Below are 20,708 nucleotides of genomic sequence, written 5' to 3' on the forward strand. Positions count from 1 at the left end.
TGACATCATGTGGTGAAAACCATCACTGCCACATTGCCCCTCAAATCCACCCACATAACATTTCACTGCCTTCGGTCATAAATTATTTATGGTGTGTAAAAGCCTTTAAACAATATTCACAGGGTGCTCTAAAGAGTAAAACACCCTTTAAAATCATTCTAATGGGACCAGGCCATAATCAGGGATTAAATGGATTATAAGGAGGATTTTTGCATCTGGTTGTTTGAGACATGGAGTCTTCAAAGCCTAATATGGCCCACAGCAATACACAATTATGTCTGAACTAAATGAGGCATAAAAAATATGCGTTCATCTATGAATATTGGCAGGATGATACTTACTGCAGCACAATAAAATGACAGTTTTTATATACAGTATGCAATATAAGCTGCATTTGCAGGGATGGAAAATTGTTATTAAAACTATATATTATATTATTTTTTAATTTGCTTATTTTCAAGTAGAAAAAAATACGTTTCACACATTAATAAACTATAAAATAAACTAGATTGCCATAAGTGTCCCCCTACCTGTGTCCTGAGCTCCCTGGGATAAACTTCAAGCTTAGCATGGAAAATAAATAAATCATGCTATTTCATCATTTGTTGTGGTATTCACATGTTACACAACACATTTAGTAATAAACACAACCTGGTCAACAATGATCACTCTTTAATATTTTATCACAGAATCTTTAGCTTTGATTACAACACATAATGTTGTAGGGAATTCAAATGTAAAAATGATTCCTCATGCTCCCAGAACCACTCTCTCACAATTTGAGTCCTGGAATATTCCTGTGCCATCAGGGAAGAGAAAAAAAAATCCATAGATGTGATAGCCTGGTCATTCGGTACAGCTGAATTCATTTTATTGCCACATAGAGTTGCTGAGCTGACCTAACTGAAGCAAGCCCAGATCATAACACTGCCTCCAGAGGACACTATGCTTGATGGATTCATCGCTTCATAGCTTCCCTTCTTACCCTGACACACCAATCTTAAGTCCCAATCCTGATAGTTTTTGTTTAATTATGTGTCTGGAAATAATCTAACCTTTACTACTAAATATAGCTGTAGTTTCAACTATGTTTTTTTTTTTTAACAAATCATACAAATTCTTATGCAAATCTAATGATTTAGGAGTATACTCCCAGGTTTTTATAATGTTCTGCAAAGTTTTTAACTCAACTTCAGTAATTGTAAAGATTTTTCTTTCTTTTTTTAATACAGACATAATTTATCATTCTAAAATGGTATGAAACAGCTAACTGTCTATACATCATACAGTATATCATTATTCTATTACTAAAGACATATCTGTTTCTTCAATATTTGGGTTATCAAAAATAAACTTCCAAACAGTGTTTGTCTGATGATACTTAGTAATGTAGTAACCCAGTATATGTATCTATCCAGTAACAAAACTCTCAAAGCACTTTTGTAAGTTGCTCTGGATATGAGCATCTGCCCAAATGTTGGGTTTTATTACCAGTGTTGAGGGACGTTACTTTCTAAAGTAACTAATTACATTACAAAATTACTGTCATTAAAAAGTAATCAGTTACATTACAGCATTACTTTCTGATAAAAGTAACTCGTTCAAATACTTTTCCATGCAGAAAATGAAAACTCCTTTGTGATTCCTCATGCATGTTGTTTTAGTCAAGACCTTTACAATTATTCTTCCATCAGCACTCAGTGAAGTTTGGCCCATAATCTGTTAACTACTAATACCGCTACCTTTATTTTGCGCGGTGGCCGTAAGTACGGTTCATCATGATTTACCACGGGTTTTGGCGCTGTGATTACGATTCCATCTTTCCGAGCTTAGTTCCATTGCTAACGTCATGTTATACTAACATTTATTGATTTAAGTAGCTTACAGAAATTGGCTATGTATCGAGTAAAATCTGATGTAATAATAATTATCAGCTTTTTTACTTCTATGTAATTCATTTTCAAGCTCCTGCACACACAAGCAGCAAATTAAAAGATATTAGGTTATGTTTTTGGGTAAAATAGCATGTTTGATTTTAAAAGAAAAAAACATTTTAGAGGTAATAAAATGACATAACCATATTCACCCTTTCTTTTTTTAATAACTTAGTACATTTTAAGTTATCCTTTTTTTTTTAGCTTTTTTATCTACAGTATTCTTTCACTTGCGTATAATTTCTCAGTACTTTTTCCACCCATGCTGATTTTCCCAGTACACATTAAGTATTCATTTTCATCAGCTATAAAAAGAGAAAAGAAGGGAAAAAAATAAACGTTCACACATTTAGAAGAAAAATATTTTATTTCTTTATAAATCCACATGTAGTATCTATGAAAGCATAAAATTCCATCCGAGGACTTTATTGTTTTCACGTGTAATTCAAATCAGGAGATGGCTGAAGGTTTACCTCACATACAAATACATACACAGTTATTTGGAGGGGGAAAAAAAAGAAAAACAGAATTTAATTCATCAGGCAACCTTGTAAAGTGGCCTATTTGTATTGGATATGGTCTTTGAAGTCTGTGAAGGTCTGTGTCTTGGCTCTTAAAATGTTTTATTATTTTTATTTTTATTATTATTATTATTATTATTATTCCATTTTGATATATGTGAAATATAAATGCATCAGTACATGGTGACTAAGAAAACTCTGGTGATGCCTTTCTTCTTTATTATTTCTTTTTTTTTTTTTTTTTTAACAAATCTCCGATGCACACGTACAGTACAACCATGCCTGATTACCAGTTGAATAATTGTCCGATGTCCAGTTCCCTTTAATAAAAGGGAGAATAGTCATAGTGATTGAGAGAGAATAGAAGAGTGGAATATCATAAAGCACGCCCCAAAAGTCCACCAAAAAATGTCTGTACCTAAATGGTTTGTTCAAATATTGGATTTCCATGGAGCGTTACATTGGAACATTTCACGTTCTGTTCCGAAATGTGAAATATTCTAGAACATTCCTTTTCTGCAGCCTGGACATCCTTCAGTGACTGAATAGCATGAATGAATCATGGCATTCATTTAGTTTCCCCAGGTTTGTAAAAGAGTAGCGGCAGATTCCATTAGTGATGTGTTCAGTTGTCTCGTCCAGTAGTGATGGTCATGTTTTCATATTATATTCTGTAAGAGTGATGGCCTCGGCGTAGGACAGGTTTTTGCCCATTAGTTCCGAATAGGCTCATTAGTATCCATTGTTCGTTAAGGAGCTTGCATAAGGGACTGAAAAGAGTTACTGACTTCCACCCACCTCCCCTCCCAGGAGTGTACTGGCTCCAATCCCAGGCAATTGAATTTTCCCTTTAGACTGATTTTGCCTAGAAGGACAAGAAGTAAAGGTGTTAGATACAGCTGTTTTCTGAAAACAACACGAATCATTTTTTGATAACTCTGAAATTTAATAGTCGTAAGTGCATGCTGTTATAAGGAAAACAGAAATACCCTGGAAAATCTACCTAATTTTGTTATTGCTTTTTATTTAAAAGGCATTTTAATTTAGCATTTACATTCCACTCTTTAAATTAGTCTTTCTACCATGCAGTTGGTCATGGATTTGGATATATAAAAACAATATTTACAAGAACAATCGACTGCCCTCTTTCATCTCTGCATTTGCCAAGAGTTTTGCTGAAACCTTTTCATAAATATGCATGACTTAACAGATTCCCGAATGAGCAGCATATGGAAGGTAAATTCTGCATGTTCAAAACCTTGGGCCTCATTTGTCAACCTAGAAATCATTCAGAAGGGCATTTACACGAACGCAGTTTTCAAACATACAAGGGGCGTTCAAGTCAGACTGGAACTTGTGATGAGACTCTTAGCTGCGGTAAAACAATTCAATCGGGCAAACATTTTTATACCTCTAGCCTTTATTCGTCACATATACAGGGGTTGGACAATGAAACTGAAACGCCCAGTTTTAGACCACAATAGTTCATTAGTATGGTGTAGGGCCTACTTTTGTGGCCAATACAGCATCTATCCGTCTTGGGAATGACAGATACAAGTCCTGACCAGTGACCAGAGGGATTCTGAGCCATTCTTCTTGCAGAATAGAGGCCAGGTCAATAAGTGATGTTGGTGGAGGAAAACTAGGAGGAGATCGTGGCTCAATAATATGTAGATCTGGTGACTGTTCTCTGTCACCAGTCTTGCTTTGTGTACTGGTCCATTATTATCCTGATACGCGGCACCGCCTTCAGGATACAATGTTTTAACTATTGGGTGCACATGGTCCGCCAGAATGGTTCGGTAGTCCTTGGCAGTGTTACGCCCATCTAGCCCATCTAGTATTGGGCCTAGGGATATTGCAGCCCAAGCCATTACTGATCCACCCCCATGCTTCACTTTGGGCATGCAACAGTCAGGGTGGTACACTTCTTTGGGGCATCTCCACACCGTAACTCTCCTGGATGTGGGAAAGACAGTAAAGGTGACTCATCAAAGAACAATATATGTTTCACATTGTCCACAGCCCAAGATTTTCACTGCTGTCACCATTGAGGTTTGGCATTGGCACAAGTGACCAAAAGTTTTTCTATGGCAACCCAGCCATGTACATTGACCCTGTGGAGCTCCAGACAAACAGTTTGGGTGGAAACAGAAGAGTTGAGGTGCACATTTAATTCTGCAGTGAGTTGGGCAGCTGTGGTTTTATGTTTTTTTTGTTACAATCCGGGTTAGCACCCGAACATCCCTTTCAGACAGCTTCCTCTGGCATCCACAGTTACCCCTGTTGGATGTGGTTGGTCATTCTTGGTGGTATGCTGACATTACCCTGAATACCGTGGCTCTTGGTACATCACAAAGACTTGCTGTCTTGGTCACAGATGTGCCAGCGAGACATGCACCAACAATTTTTCCTCTTTTGATCTCTGATATGTCACCCATAATGTTGTGTGCATTGCAATATTTTAAGCAAAACTGTGCTATTACTCTGCTAATTAAACCTTCACACTCTGCTTTTACTGGTGAAATGTGCAATCAATGAAGATTGGCCACCAGGCTGGTCAAATTTAGCCATGAAACCTCCAACGCTAAAGTGGCCAGTGTTTCAGTTTCATTGTCCAACCCCTGTACATTACTACACAGTGAAATTCTTTATTCTTTGCATGTCCCAGCTTCTTGTTAGTAGGCTGGGGTCAGAGCACAGGATCAGCTATTATACGTCACCCTTTGTGCAGACAGGGTTAAGAGCCTTTCTCAAGGGCCCAACAGTGGCAACCTGACAGAGCGGTGGTTCGAATCTCCATCCTTTTGATCAGTAACTTAGAGCATTAACATACTGAGCCACCACCGCCCCTTTTAAAGAAGGCCATACATCCATAAATGACAATCCGAGGTGAGGTGGCTCGTAGCCCATTGCAGTAATCCTGAAATTAATTAGAGAATGGAAAACCTGATCGTTGAAACTGGACATATCTTGTCACTAGCTCTCTCTCTATATATATATATATATATGAATCAGCTCTACTGAAACTTCTAAATCGGGCAGAAAGTTTCAGCTGAGTTACACACAACTTTAGTTACATGCAACTTTTCCACTCCAGAAGAGCTGACGAAGCAGCTACTAAACAAGCCTGTGATAAATGGCACGCTTACGTCCCCTAAACCACCTTCATTAGCCTCAACCCTTATTATTAATAAGTAGTTACTAAAGGGGAAAAGCTATTCATACATTTCAGAGTTCCGAGTTAACAATGCAAAAGCGGAGAAAGGGTTTTCATGCCGGTAGCTATCTGCAGGCAGCGGCAGGCCAGCACTAAGCCCTCTTCAGTTAACTATTTTTAGCCGCTGCTGCAGTCAGGAGGGATTCTGGGTGGGAAGTGCTGTTGGTAGGGAGACGGCGAGAAGGTTGTGGCCCACTTTAGACAGCACACAAACAATAGTAATTACCCACCATACCCCATATCTGTCCCAAGGTGGGACTTCACTTTAAAGATTATCCCATTTGTCTCCATATCTCCTCAACTCGATCTCTTTACCCCTTTAGCTCTGCCTGCATGACCCTCTCTCACCCTTTCTAGTCACATTCTCCCCTCCATGTCATAATGCTCTTATCTTCTGCATCATCTATACTCGATTTTCTTCCTTCACACATTTTTTTCTCCCTCTCCTCCCCCAGCTCTTTCGCAATGCCATCTATCTATCTCTCCCTATCTCCTTTTTCAGTCTGAGAGAGAGAAATGAAAATCCATTCCAGGTGTGCTGGAGAACATCATTGCGTTTTCCTTTCTGCGTTCAAGACCTTCACGTTGTTAACTCGTTAACTTCCGCTGTGTTATTCCACACAGCGGAAATACATAAAAAGGGAGCGTAATTTCGAGACGGTCGCTTCTCTAAATCTTATATTGCAGAATCAAAATTTGAAAAGGCCGCATATTTAAACCACTGAACCTGATAGCCTGTGAAATGCAAAAGAAAGTCTTTTTAAACTCCGTCCACATAATAAATCACTTCGTGAACAAGATCAGCGTTCATTGATTTTTTGGCAGTCAGGGACAGCTTTTGAAATTTCTCCATCCTTCAGATCATGACCCTGACTGAACCTGACATCCTTCATCTGTCAGCCAATCTAGAATTAATTTCTGTCAGTATAAGGCATGGTTTCATAACCCAACTACTGATTTCACTGTCTTTAAATCCACTTCATGCCCTCTGTAGATGCACTTCTGTTGAAGGTAATTCCCTAAGAGGACCCTCCTGGGCTATGCACCGATGCTAAATGGACTTGGCTATTTCAGAAAGCGGTAACGTGGAAGGTCAAAAGACTCAGCTAGCAGCCATTATCCTTCCGTAAACCCATGAATAGGAAAAGCAACCCGGTTTTTCAGCAGTCATACTCGGAGCTCCATTCAAGCTCAAGCAGCACGGATGTGGAGGAGAATAGTCTCTTAACTGTACCAGAGCTAAAATAAAAAAAATAAATAAAAATACTAATGTCTCTGGGGTGGACAGGGTACTGGTAATTGGTTATCCAAAAAGCAGGAGAGAAGCCAAGAAAAGGACGAGTGGCAAGCCAAGCGGGAAACGTATTCTTCTCCAGTCTCCCTAGTTCTCTTTATGCGTTTATGTGCTGTGAGAGATTTGTGATTTTTATCATGATTGCTTATTCCCACAAGCACTTAGACGTGTAGGCGGGGGGACGGAGCAGCACCAGCACCAGCAGTAGCAGCAACAACAGCAGCAGCTCAAATGAAGGGATTTTCATCATTTTCTTTGTGGAGCTGTAATGCTGCGATGTAAAGCTTATTCAAATACACCCCCTGCTTCATGCAGATACTTAATCGCATTGCTAACTCTTTGCAAAGAATACACTTGTTATTCCCCAGCAGGCATAATCATAACAAAGGGATATAATACGCCGGTATGCCAAGGTGCCTAGCAAACTTCTTTTCTTTTCTTATTCATATTGGATTACTAATAATGAACAGTAATTTTAAGAAATATTGATTTGAGTACTTTACAAATCAGAAAAAATACACATATATCAGTATATATTCACATGCCTACTGAAGCATGTGTCTCCATTTGGAGAGAGAATTACGCAGAGAGAAACTCTTTGCTTCTTTTCTATGCAGCTCATGTCAAAGTCTTTAAATATAGCTGTAAATCATTTCGACTATACTATTTTAAAGTGACATACTAATTTTAAATGCGATAAAAGGTCACGTGTCTGTCTCGGGTCTGTGTGCACGGAGTTGGCATGGTCTCTGCCTGCTTGGTGGGTTTCCTCCGGGTACTCCGGTTTCCTCCCACAGTCCTTCCTCATAAAGCATGCAGATTAAGCTAAACTTCCGTAGTGTGTGTGTGTGTGTGTGTGTGTGTGTGTGTGGAACCCCCCCGCCCCTTTCCCCCCACCCACGACCCTGTATAAAGGATAAAGCGCTATAGACAATAAGTGAGTGGTCACGTGAACTTAAAATGCAGTCCAGTGTTCTCACCACGAGAAGTCCTCTCACACCTTCATGATTAATGAGAACGGCAGCTGATCACTTTTTTATTTTCAAGCATCAGTACTTTCTGTCAAAACAATTTAACAGCACCGAATTCCGATTGTCTTGTTCAGCTCCGGAGCCGACTGTTCTTCGATTACCTCAACAAAACAGGTAACTATTCTGCATGAGAAACTTATCAATACAAATTTGCTCTTGCTGTCAGCAAAGGAAAACTCTGTGGGTTCTGTCATGCACTTTTTTTCCCCCCTAAACCTGAACTTGAGAGAACATCTTGCTGGGGTTAGTCATTTATATGCATGCAAGTACCTCGCCTTTGTGTTAGATCGCCTCAGGGATAGTAACAGGGTGAAAGAATCTTTTTTCAGACACTGTAATCTAGCATCTTGTTCAGATGCTTTATTAGCCCTTTCCTTTCAAGACAGATCCCTAGCATAGTTAGCATGCCAGCTGTCTGGCATTGCATTTCTTGTAATCTTTTAAGAAAGTGTTTTGAAGTCCATTATTAGTTGAATGCTGCATTTAATGCTAATGCTAAATGCAGTAAATGTAATTGTATATTCTGGCAGTATTGAGGATATACTGTATATGCATACACACACACACACACACACATAGATATTTATATAAATTTTGACTCACGGAAGCAGAGTGCAATGATTCATTTTTTGGTGGTATATGTATATATGTATATGTATAAATATATAACGAAGCTGTTCTTTATACACATATGTATAAAAAACATTGACATAATCTTCTTGCTTTTCGACATACTTTGTCCATCAGTCAACAATCTTTCATATCTCCTCATTAAAACAATGTTGTAGGCTGAGCTGCGAGTCATGAATGTACTGCTGTCTTCACTTCTCCATCACAAAATAATCTTTGTTCTGGTAGAGTTGCTTTCAAGGGACCAAACAAGTGAAGGTCCAATAGAGCGAGATCAGGACTATAGGAAAGATGCTTTAACAGCTCGAAACAAAGTTTTTGCCGAGTGTCGAGAGTGTGGGCAGAAGTTTGCAGACGTGTACTGTCATGCAAGATCACATCGCACTTGGATAGCAGTCCTTTGCGTTTAATCTGAAGTTTTGGCCCCAGCTCTTCAGTAGGCATCTCTCTGTAACACGCACTGTAGATTGTTGATTTTTTTTTTCTTTTTGCTAATGTCCCAATACTGGCCCTTAAGAATCACAAAAAACTGTAAGCATCAATTTTCCAGCTGATGGTTGACCTTAGAACTTTTTCTTGGTCGGCGATTGAGGTTGTTGCTGTTTAGACCTTCCTTAGAGTATCGGTTCAAATTCCATATTCCAGATATCTAAACACCACCAAAAAATGAATCATTGAACTTTGCTCTGCTTTCGTGCAAATCAAAAGTGGGGCATCCATTGTTGTTTGCACTATGGTTACAAATGTACTGATGTAACGTGCTCATACCTGCACAGCATTCACTAATCGAAAGTAGCCTTGGACGGAAAGCGCTGATAAGACGCCGACAAAAGTCTTAATATACCCAGAGTGCGGATAATTTTTGACTCACCCTTGTCTGTGTGTGTATGTGTGCGTGTTTGTGTGTGTGTGTGTGTGTGTGTGTGTGTGTATTTCTGTATGTGTTTGTGTGTATATACCATATCTCATACAACAAATCCCTGGTGATTCAAATTGGTTCTTTCACCCTCTAGCAAAAATGAGGAAACATATGAAGTATATGTGCAAAAACCTTGGGAAATTATTTTCTATTGATTATTTGACCTCGAGCGTTGGTTATCACCTAGGGCAGGGCAATATCTGCCTCATCTTTGATTTATTACCTAAGAAATTAAATTAAATCCTGAAACATTCTGACCTTATGTTGCTTTAATGCTAATGCTTAGCAAACAAATAATAGAAACACATCTTCTTACCTTGGACATGAGGGCATTCTCAGTAAGGCAGAAACACCCCAGCACCAGAAAAAAAAGAAAAAAACAAAACCGGACGATGGGAAGGAAGAGGAGAGGATGGGGGGTGGGATTGGACCCTGCGTTATTGCGATACTGAGTCTTCTTCTCTGATGGACTTCCCATATTCTGGATTTAAGTCCACAACTGTGGTGCCTTTGAGTGCCCCATAGCCTCCCTCTTGAGCGCCATAACACTCTGGCCTCTCCTGACTGAGAAGAATGGATGGTTTACTTGCCGAAGCGGAGGAAGAGGATGATCGAGGTGGTGGTGGTGGGTTGGACGCCGATCCTTGCTGGCCGCCATTGGTCTGTGAGCAGACGTTGCTGACGCGCTCTGCCTTTTGCTTGTAGTGCTGGCTGTGCAGCTTGTACTTCATAAGCAGGATGAAGATGAAGACGAGCACAGAGGCCACAATGATGCCTCCGATGACGATGATCATGGTGCCACCCAGGAACTGGTCATGGAGTGAGCGGCAGTGATGGTACTCACGCTCAGTGCTGAATGACACGCAGCCAACGAGGCGCGTGGCCGTGAGTGCGGTGACTCCATCGTCGTAAACGGCCAAGACGCAGAGATCGTAGTCTCGTGCAGAAGCCAGGTCGCTCAACTGGAACAGCTTGTATGAGGCTGGAATCATCCTAGGAGAAAATTTGGAAAGACAGTCAGAGAGGACATGAGTACCAGATCAAAGCAGTAAACTATGTTATTGATTATACCAAGCTAAATGTAAAACTGAGACATATTTGTGTGCAAAAAATAAAAAACAAATATAGGCAAACAGAACAATCAATTCAATTTTAAATTTGCCACATTTTATTGTACTCTCTGTAGCACTGGCAGTATTGATCATGCTTCCTAAATGAACGCAGAGATGAGTTAGAGAAAAAAATAATATCAAAGCGTGGTTGTTTTGACCAGTCGATGCCTAATTGGCCACGATGCGACATGAAAGTGAAAATAGGAACACTGCTGTTTCCCTAATAGCACAGCTGGCACTAGAATGTAAATAATAATAATAATAATAATAATAATAATAATGATGCGCCTGAAGCCTGTTTTTTTTCAAGACAGGTAAGTGACAACTTACTGATTTTATCAGATTTTATCTTTGTCTTGTAAACACACTATATCGTTATTTTTTATTCTTTTTGGCCTAATATGCCACTACTGTGGGAGGAAACCAGAGTACCCAGAGGAAACCCACCAAGCACAGGGAGAACATGCAAACTCCGTGCACAAAGAGACGGGAATCAAACCAGACCAGAAATCGAACCCAGAATCTAAAGGTGAAAGTGCATACCGCCCCCTGGCCATGCTATTTTTTTTTTTTTTTTTTTCTGCTGCTTTCTGATTTATCGGTTTGGTTAATTGCACTTTGTCTAGTTGTTTGGTTTTTTACTTGAAGGAGTGATTTTTGTGCGCGTCTCAGCAGTATGAGTGCTTCAAGGATGTACAGTGCTGTTCAATAGTCTTAAACCACCCCTCATTACTTCATATAAGATTAAATTAAATTATTTTGATTCATTCCGTTTTACTGCGACAGGCTGCAAAGTGCCAAAAGATACAAATGCAAAATAAAAATTGGTTATTTATGTACCTTTCTCAGCAGCAACCTCATTTCCCCTCTCGTCTGTTCCACCCACTTAGCATTAAACAACACTAATATTCTAATCACCAGCCTGATCATCCTCTGCACCAGTTTCTCACTGGTTCATGCCTTAAGTTATAAGAACTAACTTTCTTCGTTAGGCCACACACTGCCCTATGAATCATAGAGAACTATTCCTCAAGACTACTTTAAAACAAGATAGTCTAGCTTTTTTGAAGCAAAATACAGTATGAAGAAATGAGGTGTGGCTTAAGACTTTTGCATAGTACTGTAATTCAGGTGAAGTTCTACGTTAGATTTGTAATGTTGCTTTGGGTTCATTCCTTCAACGTTATCCCAATGTTGTGCAATCATCATCTTGCAAAAATAACTTTAAAAAAAAACCAAACACTAATCATGCATTAATTAATACTGCCACCAGCAAAACATCCTAATCCTGTTAAACTGTACACTCAGACAAGTTAACATCCTTATAAATGTTCCGGGAAATTTGCAGAAGTTAGATCAAGCTACCTTTTTGGAAATAAAAAGCTTTTCTGGCCTGAATGCTGGCAAGAAATATGTGATGTTTTGTGCACTGCAGCACAAAAATCATTGTTACTGTAAGTAGTAGAGCGAGCATCATACTGATCTCTCTCCCTCTAACAATATCTTCACTTTGCGATGGCGTTTTTGGAAATTCAGCCTAGACTCAATGGATGTTAGTGCTCAATTGTATTAGTTGGCTTATAAAGAGGAAAAGGCGCTTTTCTTTATATCTGCTATAGTTTTGAACATTTAAGGAACTTTTATTAGACGTTCCTACAGTAAATAAATGCATGGCACTGAAAGTGATTGTGTAAAGCCATTCTTGTAGATGACTATGGCATGAGCAGGGTGCTATCAGCGAAGCAATGCAACTGGAATCAATTTCAAAGTTGCTGGCAGCCCAGGGTTTCCAGTTTAATCCTAAGATTTGGTTTGCGCTGAGTTTTGCATCATCTTTCTTCTTATGTCCCTCTGGGTTTCATCTAGGTTTTTCCCATCCCCAGAATAAAAAAGTAATAATCTTGTAGGTGGATTATCACCTTTGAAATTTCTCCTAGGTTTGATTAAGTATACAAAGTGCACTGTGATGGAATGACATCCCATCCAGGGTGTGTTTCTCCCTAATGTTTTCATGTGTAGGTTCTGGAGTCACAGTGACCCTGACCAGTGCTTAAATAAAATGAATAGAGCGAACGCCTAGAGTGAATGTACTTGAAAATAAAACAGAACTGAAAACGAAGATGTAGAGGACGGGTAAGGTGACCACCCGGCCATCACAGGTGAACATATGACCTTACAACTTTTGCTCAAATTAATTTCGACCTCCACATTCCAGCACACTTCTGCACACTGTGTTTGCATGTAAATAGAATGTGAGCTCTGCAGCAGGTTAGTCTCAGGCTGGCTGAGTCATGCATTATTCAGAGAGAGCCACAATTTCTGTCTAGCCTTTACCACCAGTGCTTCATTTCTATTTATCAGAGTCACAGCTGCACGACCTGGCCTACTGTCCTGATACGTGTACGCGTATGTGTGTGTTGGCTTGACTTGACAGCAAAGGTAATCACGCATACAGAAGGTATTCCTGCTTAATGGATGGAGCAAGCCAGGTCACAAATCACGTACTTCAGTCACATTTGACACGCATCATCGTTTAAAGAGCCATCTACAGCAGTTTATGTGATGGAGATATGTAGAGATTACAGTCACATACAGCCAGGAAAAGTTAAATTGGTATAGGTAACTATCGTGACTTTAATTAAAAACTACGCCATACATAAATATGTAAACATCAGACATCAATCAACCATACCATTATGACCACCTGCTTAATATTGACTGGGAACTGACCACTGCAGACTGGGAACATCCGACAAGAGCTGCAGTTTTGAAGTTGCGCTGACCCAGTCATCTAACCTTTACAATATGGCACTTCTATCAGTAGCTATACATACAATATCTCATGCCAATGGCACCTGGAAGTGGGTGGGTAAATATTAGGCAGCAAGACATTTCGTCTCTGAAGATTATTTGTTGAAAAAAGAAAAAAAGAACAAATGTAAAGATTTAAATTACATTGACAAGGGCCATATTGTAGAGCCAGGAGTAGCACAGTGGTTAAGGCATTGGACAACGGTTCGGGAGATCCCAGGTTCAAACCCCACAATCACCAAGCTGCCACTGTTGGACCCTTAACCCTCAACTGCTCAGATGTGTAATGAGATGAAAATGTAAGTCGCTCTGGATAAGAGCGTCTGCCAAATGCATAATTGTAATGGCTAGATGACTGACACATAACAATTCTTCACAATCTACAATAATCTCCATCAATAGTGTTGTCAATTACTTTGCTCTGTAAAACCTTTATAATGGCTCTAATCTGAGGTGCAGTTAACTGGTGATTTCTGAGGCAGGTAACACTAAATGAACCTTTCTGCAGAAGCGGTAGGTTTTGGTCTTGTTTTCCTGGGATGGTCTTTGTGAGATCCAGTTTCATCATGGTGCTTGATGGGTTTTGCAAATGCACTTGGCACGTACAGTACTATTTCAGAACAGCTGATATTCAAGTCTTTAAATAATAACTGACTGTTGTTGTTAGTCAATTACTTAATTTTATATATGTTTTATAGTTTTTCAATACCTAAACTTTTGACCTTTTGACTGGTGTGTCCAATCTTCTAAACTTTTCACCTTTTCACTGGCACTATAATATACACTAGTACACTCACAATAATCATATTAATATATAATACTAATAATACACACTCACAATAAGTTCTTTATATATATATATATAATAGTGCCAGTGTATATACATACATACATATATAAGCCTCTGCAAGTCAAAGCATCATTTTGTTTCCAAACAAAGGAAAAATAGGCAGTTGAAGCTTATCCTGCAAACAAATAAATCTAATTTTGTTTGTGTGCAATAAAGTAGCCATGAAATAGTGCTGATGTATACTGGTACCAATTATCAATCAAATTATACCAAAAATATACCATTCCTCCTAATAAAACCTGCAGATGTGCCAATTATCATATGAATCAGGAATGACTGACAGTTGAGTAGGTGTTTTGAAATCTCCAAAATTAACTGACAGCCTCTGAAAGCCCTGCCCACCTTCCCCCATCTCATCTTAGTAACCTTTCAGCCAGTGCTCTCATCTTTCCCACTTTAAAAAAAAAAGCACTGTCTAGGTAGTCTCTATTTTTTTCAAGTTGAACAGACATTGATTTGAGATGAAACACATGACATGAATGTATCATTGCATGTTAAACTTAGCTAACATTACATAGTACATAATCAACATCGGTATAATGCAATAATATTGTGCCACAAAATGGTTTTTAAAAAATTGCCTCTTTCACATTCAGGGAATTTAAATATACCAAGGTTCTTGGTCTCCCAAGGTCAAGCTCTAATGAGATGACACACTAAACCTTCAGTGTGATGGCTGTAGAAGCTTTAGAACAGCACTTGATGGACATATAAGTTATTCTTCTCTCCCTTTCCGATACCAAGGTGTTCAACCTGCCACTGATTTGTCACCAAAGGCATCAAGAAGAGGTCGGGGGAGAGGGGGGCGGGGGAGGGCAGACAGGTCAGACAGAGCCTGTATATCAAAAATGTGGCGTTCTATCATCAGATGCTGAAAGTTCCATTTAATTACCTGTTCATTGCACATATGGGAAAAAGATGGGGAAAAATTAATGGTGGGAGGCTTTTAAATGTTGACAGTTGACAACTGATTGTAGCGTTTTCTGACAAGCCCACCTAATCATCGCCACCTCTAAATTCCCTTGTGTCAAACTCCTCATTCATCACCTTCACCCGTCAGCCACCACCGCTCCTGTTTAACCTAGACAGTTTTAACCCTCCACCAACCCACAACTCTACCATATGGCGCATGTATCCACAGGATCCCTGACATTTGCTTTTGCTTTAGCTTTCTAAAGCCACCTGGAATATTCACTGAGAATCTTTCTTCTAGTCTTTAGTACAGAAGTTAGATTCTATTGATTATAGATATAGGTATACTTTGCAACATTTTCTTACTTGATCCTTCTGCAACCTTCTCCAAGCTTCTTCTCTTTTGCTTATATCTGATTTACCAGCTTTTCAAGCTCTGACTTCTAACATCACATCTCAGGGTTTATCTGCATTCTTGCTTTGACATTTCACTTGGCCAACAGGTTACACTTTTAAAAATCAGGCTAGTTCCTTTCTCCAGTTCTTTATCTTGTTAATCACGCCAAGCTCAGTATGTTGGTCCTCAATTATTCTCTCAGTGTCTATTGGCATAAATCCTGGCATATACTCTATATGGACAAAGGTATTTGACCAAAATGGTTAAGTATTGAATTTAGTTTTTTTCAATCAGGTCCCCTTATCCCCAGTGAAGGCCAATCCTAATTATTCTGCATATTAAGACATTTTGGACAATGCTTTGCTTTTAACTTTGTGGCAACAGTTTGGGAAAGGCCTTTTTCTATTCCAAAATGACTGTGACCCAGTGCACAAAGCAATAACTACTGTATAAAAGCATGATTTGATGAGTTCGGTGTGGAAGAACTTGACCAGCCTGCACAGAGCCCTGTGACCTCAACCCCACTGAGCTCCTTTGGGATGAACTGGAACGGAGATTGCGAGCCAGGCCTTCTTATTTAACATTAATGCCTGACCTCGTAAATGCTCTACAGAGTAAATGGGCACAAATACCCACAAAAACAAAGGTCCAAAATCTTGTTGATAGCCTTCCAAGAAGAGTGGAAGCTGTTTTGGCTGCAAAATGGAGACCAACACCATATTAAAGTGTATACATTTTGATACTATGGCATTGCAGGTTTGATGAAATAATTTTGAAAATATTTGAAATACATTTCATTTGTTCTCTGGCTATCACAAAAAAAACAACGAATGACTCTCTTTCTATGAACAACATTTTGCTTTTGATATAAATCTTTTCATGGTCTGTCCACGGTCTGGTCTTATTCTGTTCAAGACTTGGCAGAAATTAATTATTCGCATATAGACTCTTTCAATGTTGATTCACTCACTGAAAATCAGTGTAATCACTTTTTCAAGCAAATAAGGTATTTTGAATTTAAAACATCTGGATCTAGACCTTTAGGCAACGAGAAACTATTGGTTTGTGTCTCAGTAACTGAGAAAGTATTGAAATTTTATGCTAGTGTAAATCTTGGCTGTTTACAACTAGTAAAGATAAACAGTTAATTTATAGCTTGTTTTTTTTTCCTCCTTAGTGTATGGTTTAAAAATAATGAGCTGCACCGAGATGAAAAAGAAACGTGGTTTTGCCTTGGTTTTGAAATCCTTCTCTTTTTTTTTTCCTTTCTTAGAACATACTTGCTTTTAAGGTGTTCTTTCTTTCATTTGTATGTAAATGATGAGACTCATCACGCTTTATGATTGTCCTCAGATCCCATAGCTCCTTCATTCTTATATACAAACATTTTCTCCTGGATCACTCTTTTCCAAATGCTTTCCCATCATATAGTTGTGTTGCCATGCAGTCGGCCTTCATTTAAGGTCATTTGCATCGATTTTGATGGTTCTGTCTAAACTAAATAAAGCGGGAGAAAAAAGCATCAGAAAACCAACAGTGGACCTATTCTCCTGAAAGCTAAATGGAGAATCAATTTATTAATCAAATAGAAGAATATCAACTTTGGAAAGCTATTTCTGAGGAAAAGTCATTACACTTTGATGAGATATGATGGTATACTGGAAAGGAATAATAAGCTAAATGCACCATCCAAATGAAAATTTACTAATATGGTAAACCATTAGGCCACTGTTATTGGCCTAATGCATGTCCTGCTGTATAGAGTGTTAGTAGCATACATTATCTTTTTATCAATCCAAGACCCATTAAATCTATTATAACAAATTCTATTATTAAAAAATAATCGTACTTGTGAAAAAGTTGATTTCCCATATAACATGGTACAATTCCTAGAGGCATAAAGAATGCATAAATTGTACCTTTACTTCATTTGGAAAGTGTATCTTTACAACTGAGTTATGTTATACAGAACCTTATATTTGATAGCATGAAATGAAACTAATCAAATTTGGATTAAATTTTAATGTGTCCAGGTACATCGGGCAATCCCTACGCCTGGAGAGATAGCCGTAGTCTCCCTGGCAATTTCTTATGGTGCCAGGTTGCCAACTCGATGCCCGGTTGTATCTGTGCAGTATATGTCGAAGAACCTTAACCATGACCCGCCTGGGGAATCCTTGATCAGCAGTCCAACATCTTACCAAACAGGCCACCCCTGTCCCAACTCCTTTTTTAATTATTGGGTTTTGTTTATCACAGGATGCTAATTTTATTTGCAGTTTTGGGTTTTAGTTTATCACAAGATGTAGTTTTAATTCAGATAGTAAAGAATAAAAAATTGGCATTTCTTATATAATGTGCACATAAAGAGCTGTATGGAATGGACACTGATAAATTCTACTCAAACAAAATTACTCTGCTTATACACACACACAAACACACACACCTACACACACACACACACACACACATACACAGAAATGTTCCCAAATAGCCATATATGGTTAAAAGAAAAAAGTGGTCTCTCCAAAAGTGGGACGAGTTGCTGGCGGAGATAAACTAAAATTGCACTGGGTAAACGAAATCGACCGCGCCACTCATCACCCACAGCAAAAAAGCTTCCTATGATCCCTAAAAACACTTTCCCTGCACAAAACCGCACGTGCCAAATCTTCAAGCAGCACATCATAGTGTTTGACTGCCAGACCTGACTGACAGGCAGTATTGGCCATGGAAGCTCCTCATTCTCAGTTTTCCTGCAATTTTACATTTATAACACTAGTGGTATCTGTACATGCATGATTGCACATGCTCTCTCATTATAACTTGTGAAATACAGTATGTAGAAATGTGCTTGTGTGTAACCTATGCATTACTCCAAGCCTAATAATGTATAACATGTTAACCCAGAAGACTGTAATAATGAGTGCTAGGACATCTATACATCCACCTATCAATTTAATATACCACTGTATCCTATATAGGGTCACGCTGGATGGGGTGCCATGACACACATTTGAAATTGCCGACATTAGCAGACATCAAGTGTCTTTGGAGTGTGAGAGTCAACTCCACACAACTCCACACACAGAGATCAGAGGCAAGATTCGATCCCCCACCCTAGAGGTGCAAAGATACAGTGCAGGCTCGTTGAAACTGCTTCCTGGAAAATACATTTGGAAATACAAGCCAGGGTGATAAATATTTAATTAATAAAAATTGAATTTATTTATTTGTAGTCCAGCATTGCAGGATATCCATGATGTAACTTGCAATAATTTTAAAGCACAATAATTCCAATTTTTTATATTGTTCATCTTCTAATGCCATTTTCTGATTAATGATAGCTAGAACCAATATTAATGAACTTTAGTGGTTATCTTTCTCTAACACCTGGATGAGCCCAACAAACTTACCCGCAAGCAAATATACATCTTTCACTCAACATTTGTTTCCATAAAAAAACAAAGCAGCTGTGGGAATGCTCCAATTCGCAACAAGACACTTAAGTGAAACCTTAGACTTAGCTGATTATGAGTAAGATGGAAAATCTTGTGAACTCTGACAGATGTTAGACAGTGATCCCCTGTAGAGATACTTTCCCAAAAACAGAATAATAATACCAAGAGATATGTTAAAAAATAAGTCAGAAAGGCAAGTCGCACTCACCTGTAAATGAGGATGTCATCCGTTGAGCTGTTGTATTGAATCTGGTACATGCGAACCCCAGGGATATGGCTTTGTGAAGGCCAGCGGATGGTGACTGATGTGGATGTTATCTCAGTCACGCTGACCCGCTGTTCCACCCTTGTCTGCCCACCACTGCTGTTTGACTTGATGGAGGTGGGCATGTCTGAGGGTCCTGGTTCAGGTTCGAGTTTTGGGTCATAATGTGGTGAGGGGTTCACCACAAGTTCCACAGGGGCTGTTGCCTCTCCAGCCGCATTAGACGCTATGCAAGTAAACACGCCAGAATCTTTCACAGTGGCTGTAAGGATGTCTAGAGAGCCATTCTCATAGGCGGTTGTTCTAGATGTGTTTGCAATCAGTTTGCCGTCTGGACTCACCCAGTGTGTTGTAGGTTCAGGATCTCCCATAGACCTGCACCTCAAGCTTACCTCCTGACCCTCCATTACAAACATTTTGGAAGTGTGGCGTGTGATCATGGGTGGCTCGCACACAAACTCCTCCTCACGGATGGTCCAGAAGTACTTTCCGGCTAGCTCTTTGGGAGAGGCACATGTCTCAAGGTCGTCCTCCCGTGTCAGTCGCCTTAACCACACCAACTCGCAGTTGCAGTGCAGTGGGTTTCCACCGAAGCTCAGCACCAACGCTGTTAGTGGCGAGCCTTTTGTTTTTGCATAAACTGGTATGCGCAGAAACAGTGGGTCTGGAGGAATCTTCTTCAGCTTGTTGGAGGTCATATCCAGCCTTGCTAGCTTGTGCAGGTTGGAAAAAATGCCCTCTGGCACATACTCGATGAGGTTGTGATCCAAGCTAAGTGTATTGACGCTGACAAGGAGAGATACAGTGTCCCATGGGACATGTATTAGGTTGTTATAGGACAGATCCAAATCCTCTAGAGTCTCCAGGAAGTCTTGAAAGGCTCCATGGGAAATGTGTTGCAACTGATTGTTGGCAAGGATTAGGTGGCGCAGGTTGACCAGGCCTTGCAGATGTGTGTCATCCAGTCCTGTGAGACGGTTAGCATCAAGGTGCAGTGCGTGAAGCTCTTGCAGGTCGGCAAAAGCATAGGGCAGAATGAGGCTGATGGTGTTTCGAGACAGGGTTAGGTGGATGAGGCTAGTCATGTTGGCGAAGTCACGGTGCCGGAGCGTGGTAATGAAGTTGTCCATGAGCCGAAGCTCGGCTGTCTGCCGGTCGATATTGGGCGGCACGAACAGCAGGCCTGTCTTGGCACACAGGACCGTGTAGGAGGGTAGGAGATTCTGACAGGTGCAACGTTTTGGGCACAGCATTGCGGTAATAGGTAGAGCCAACAGGGACAGGCAGAAGAACACTCGCTCCATGGCTGCACTCCTGCAAAATCAGAAGAGGTCCAACACAAAGAAAGAGG

General features: G+C 39.7%; 1 protein-coding gene across 2 annotated transcripts in view; it reads right to left on the reverse strand.

The window, feature by feature from the left end:
* Positions 1-2,914: 2,914 nt before the first annotated feature.
* Positions 2,915-20,708, reverse strand: part of si:cabz01090165.1 (uncharacterized protein LOC100333421 homolog) — a 223,523-nt gene continuing 205,729 nt past the window's right edge. For both annotated transcript variants that reach the window (XM_053499768.1, XM_053499770.1), the window contains exons 3-5: positions 19,301-20,671; positions 9,866-10,542; positions 2,915-3,320 (exon numbers count right to left, since the gene is read on the reverse strand). In XM_053499768.1, the coding sequence (XP_053355743.1) occupies positions 9,987-10,542; positions 19,301-20,661 (1,917 nt within the window). In that variant the 5' untranslated portion in view covers positions 20,662-20,671 and the 3' untranslated portion in view covers positions 2,915-3,320; positions 9,866-9,986. The remainder of the gene's footprint in view (positions 3,321-9,865; positions 10,543-19,300; positions 20,672-20,708) is intronic.

The sequence above is a fragment of the Clarias gariepinus genome, chromosome 7 (genome assembly GCF_024256425.1).
Source record: "Clarias gariepinus isolate MV-2021 ecotype Netherlands chromosome 7, CGAR_prim_01v2, whole genome shotgun sequence".
In the NCBI taxonomy this organism is placed as follows: domain Eukaryota; kingdom Metazoa; phylum Chordata; class Actinopteri; order Siluriformes; family Clariidae; genus Clarias; species Clarias gariepinus.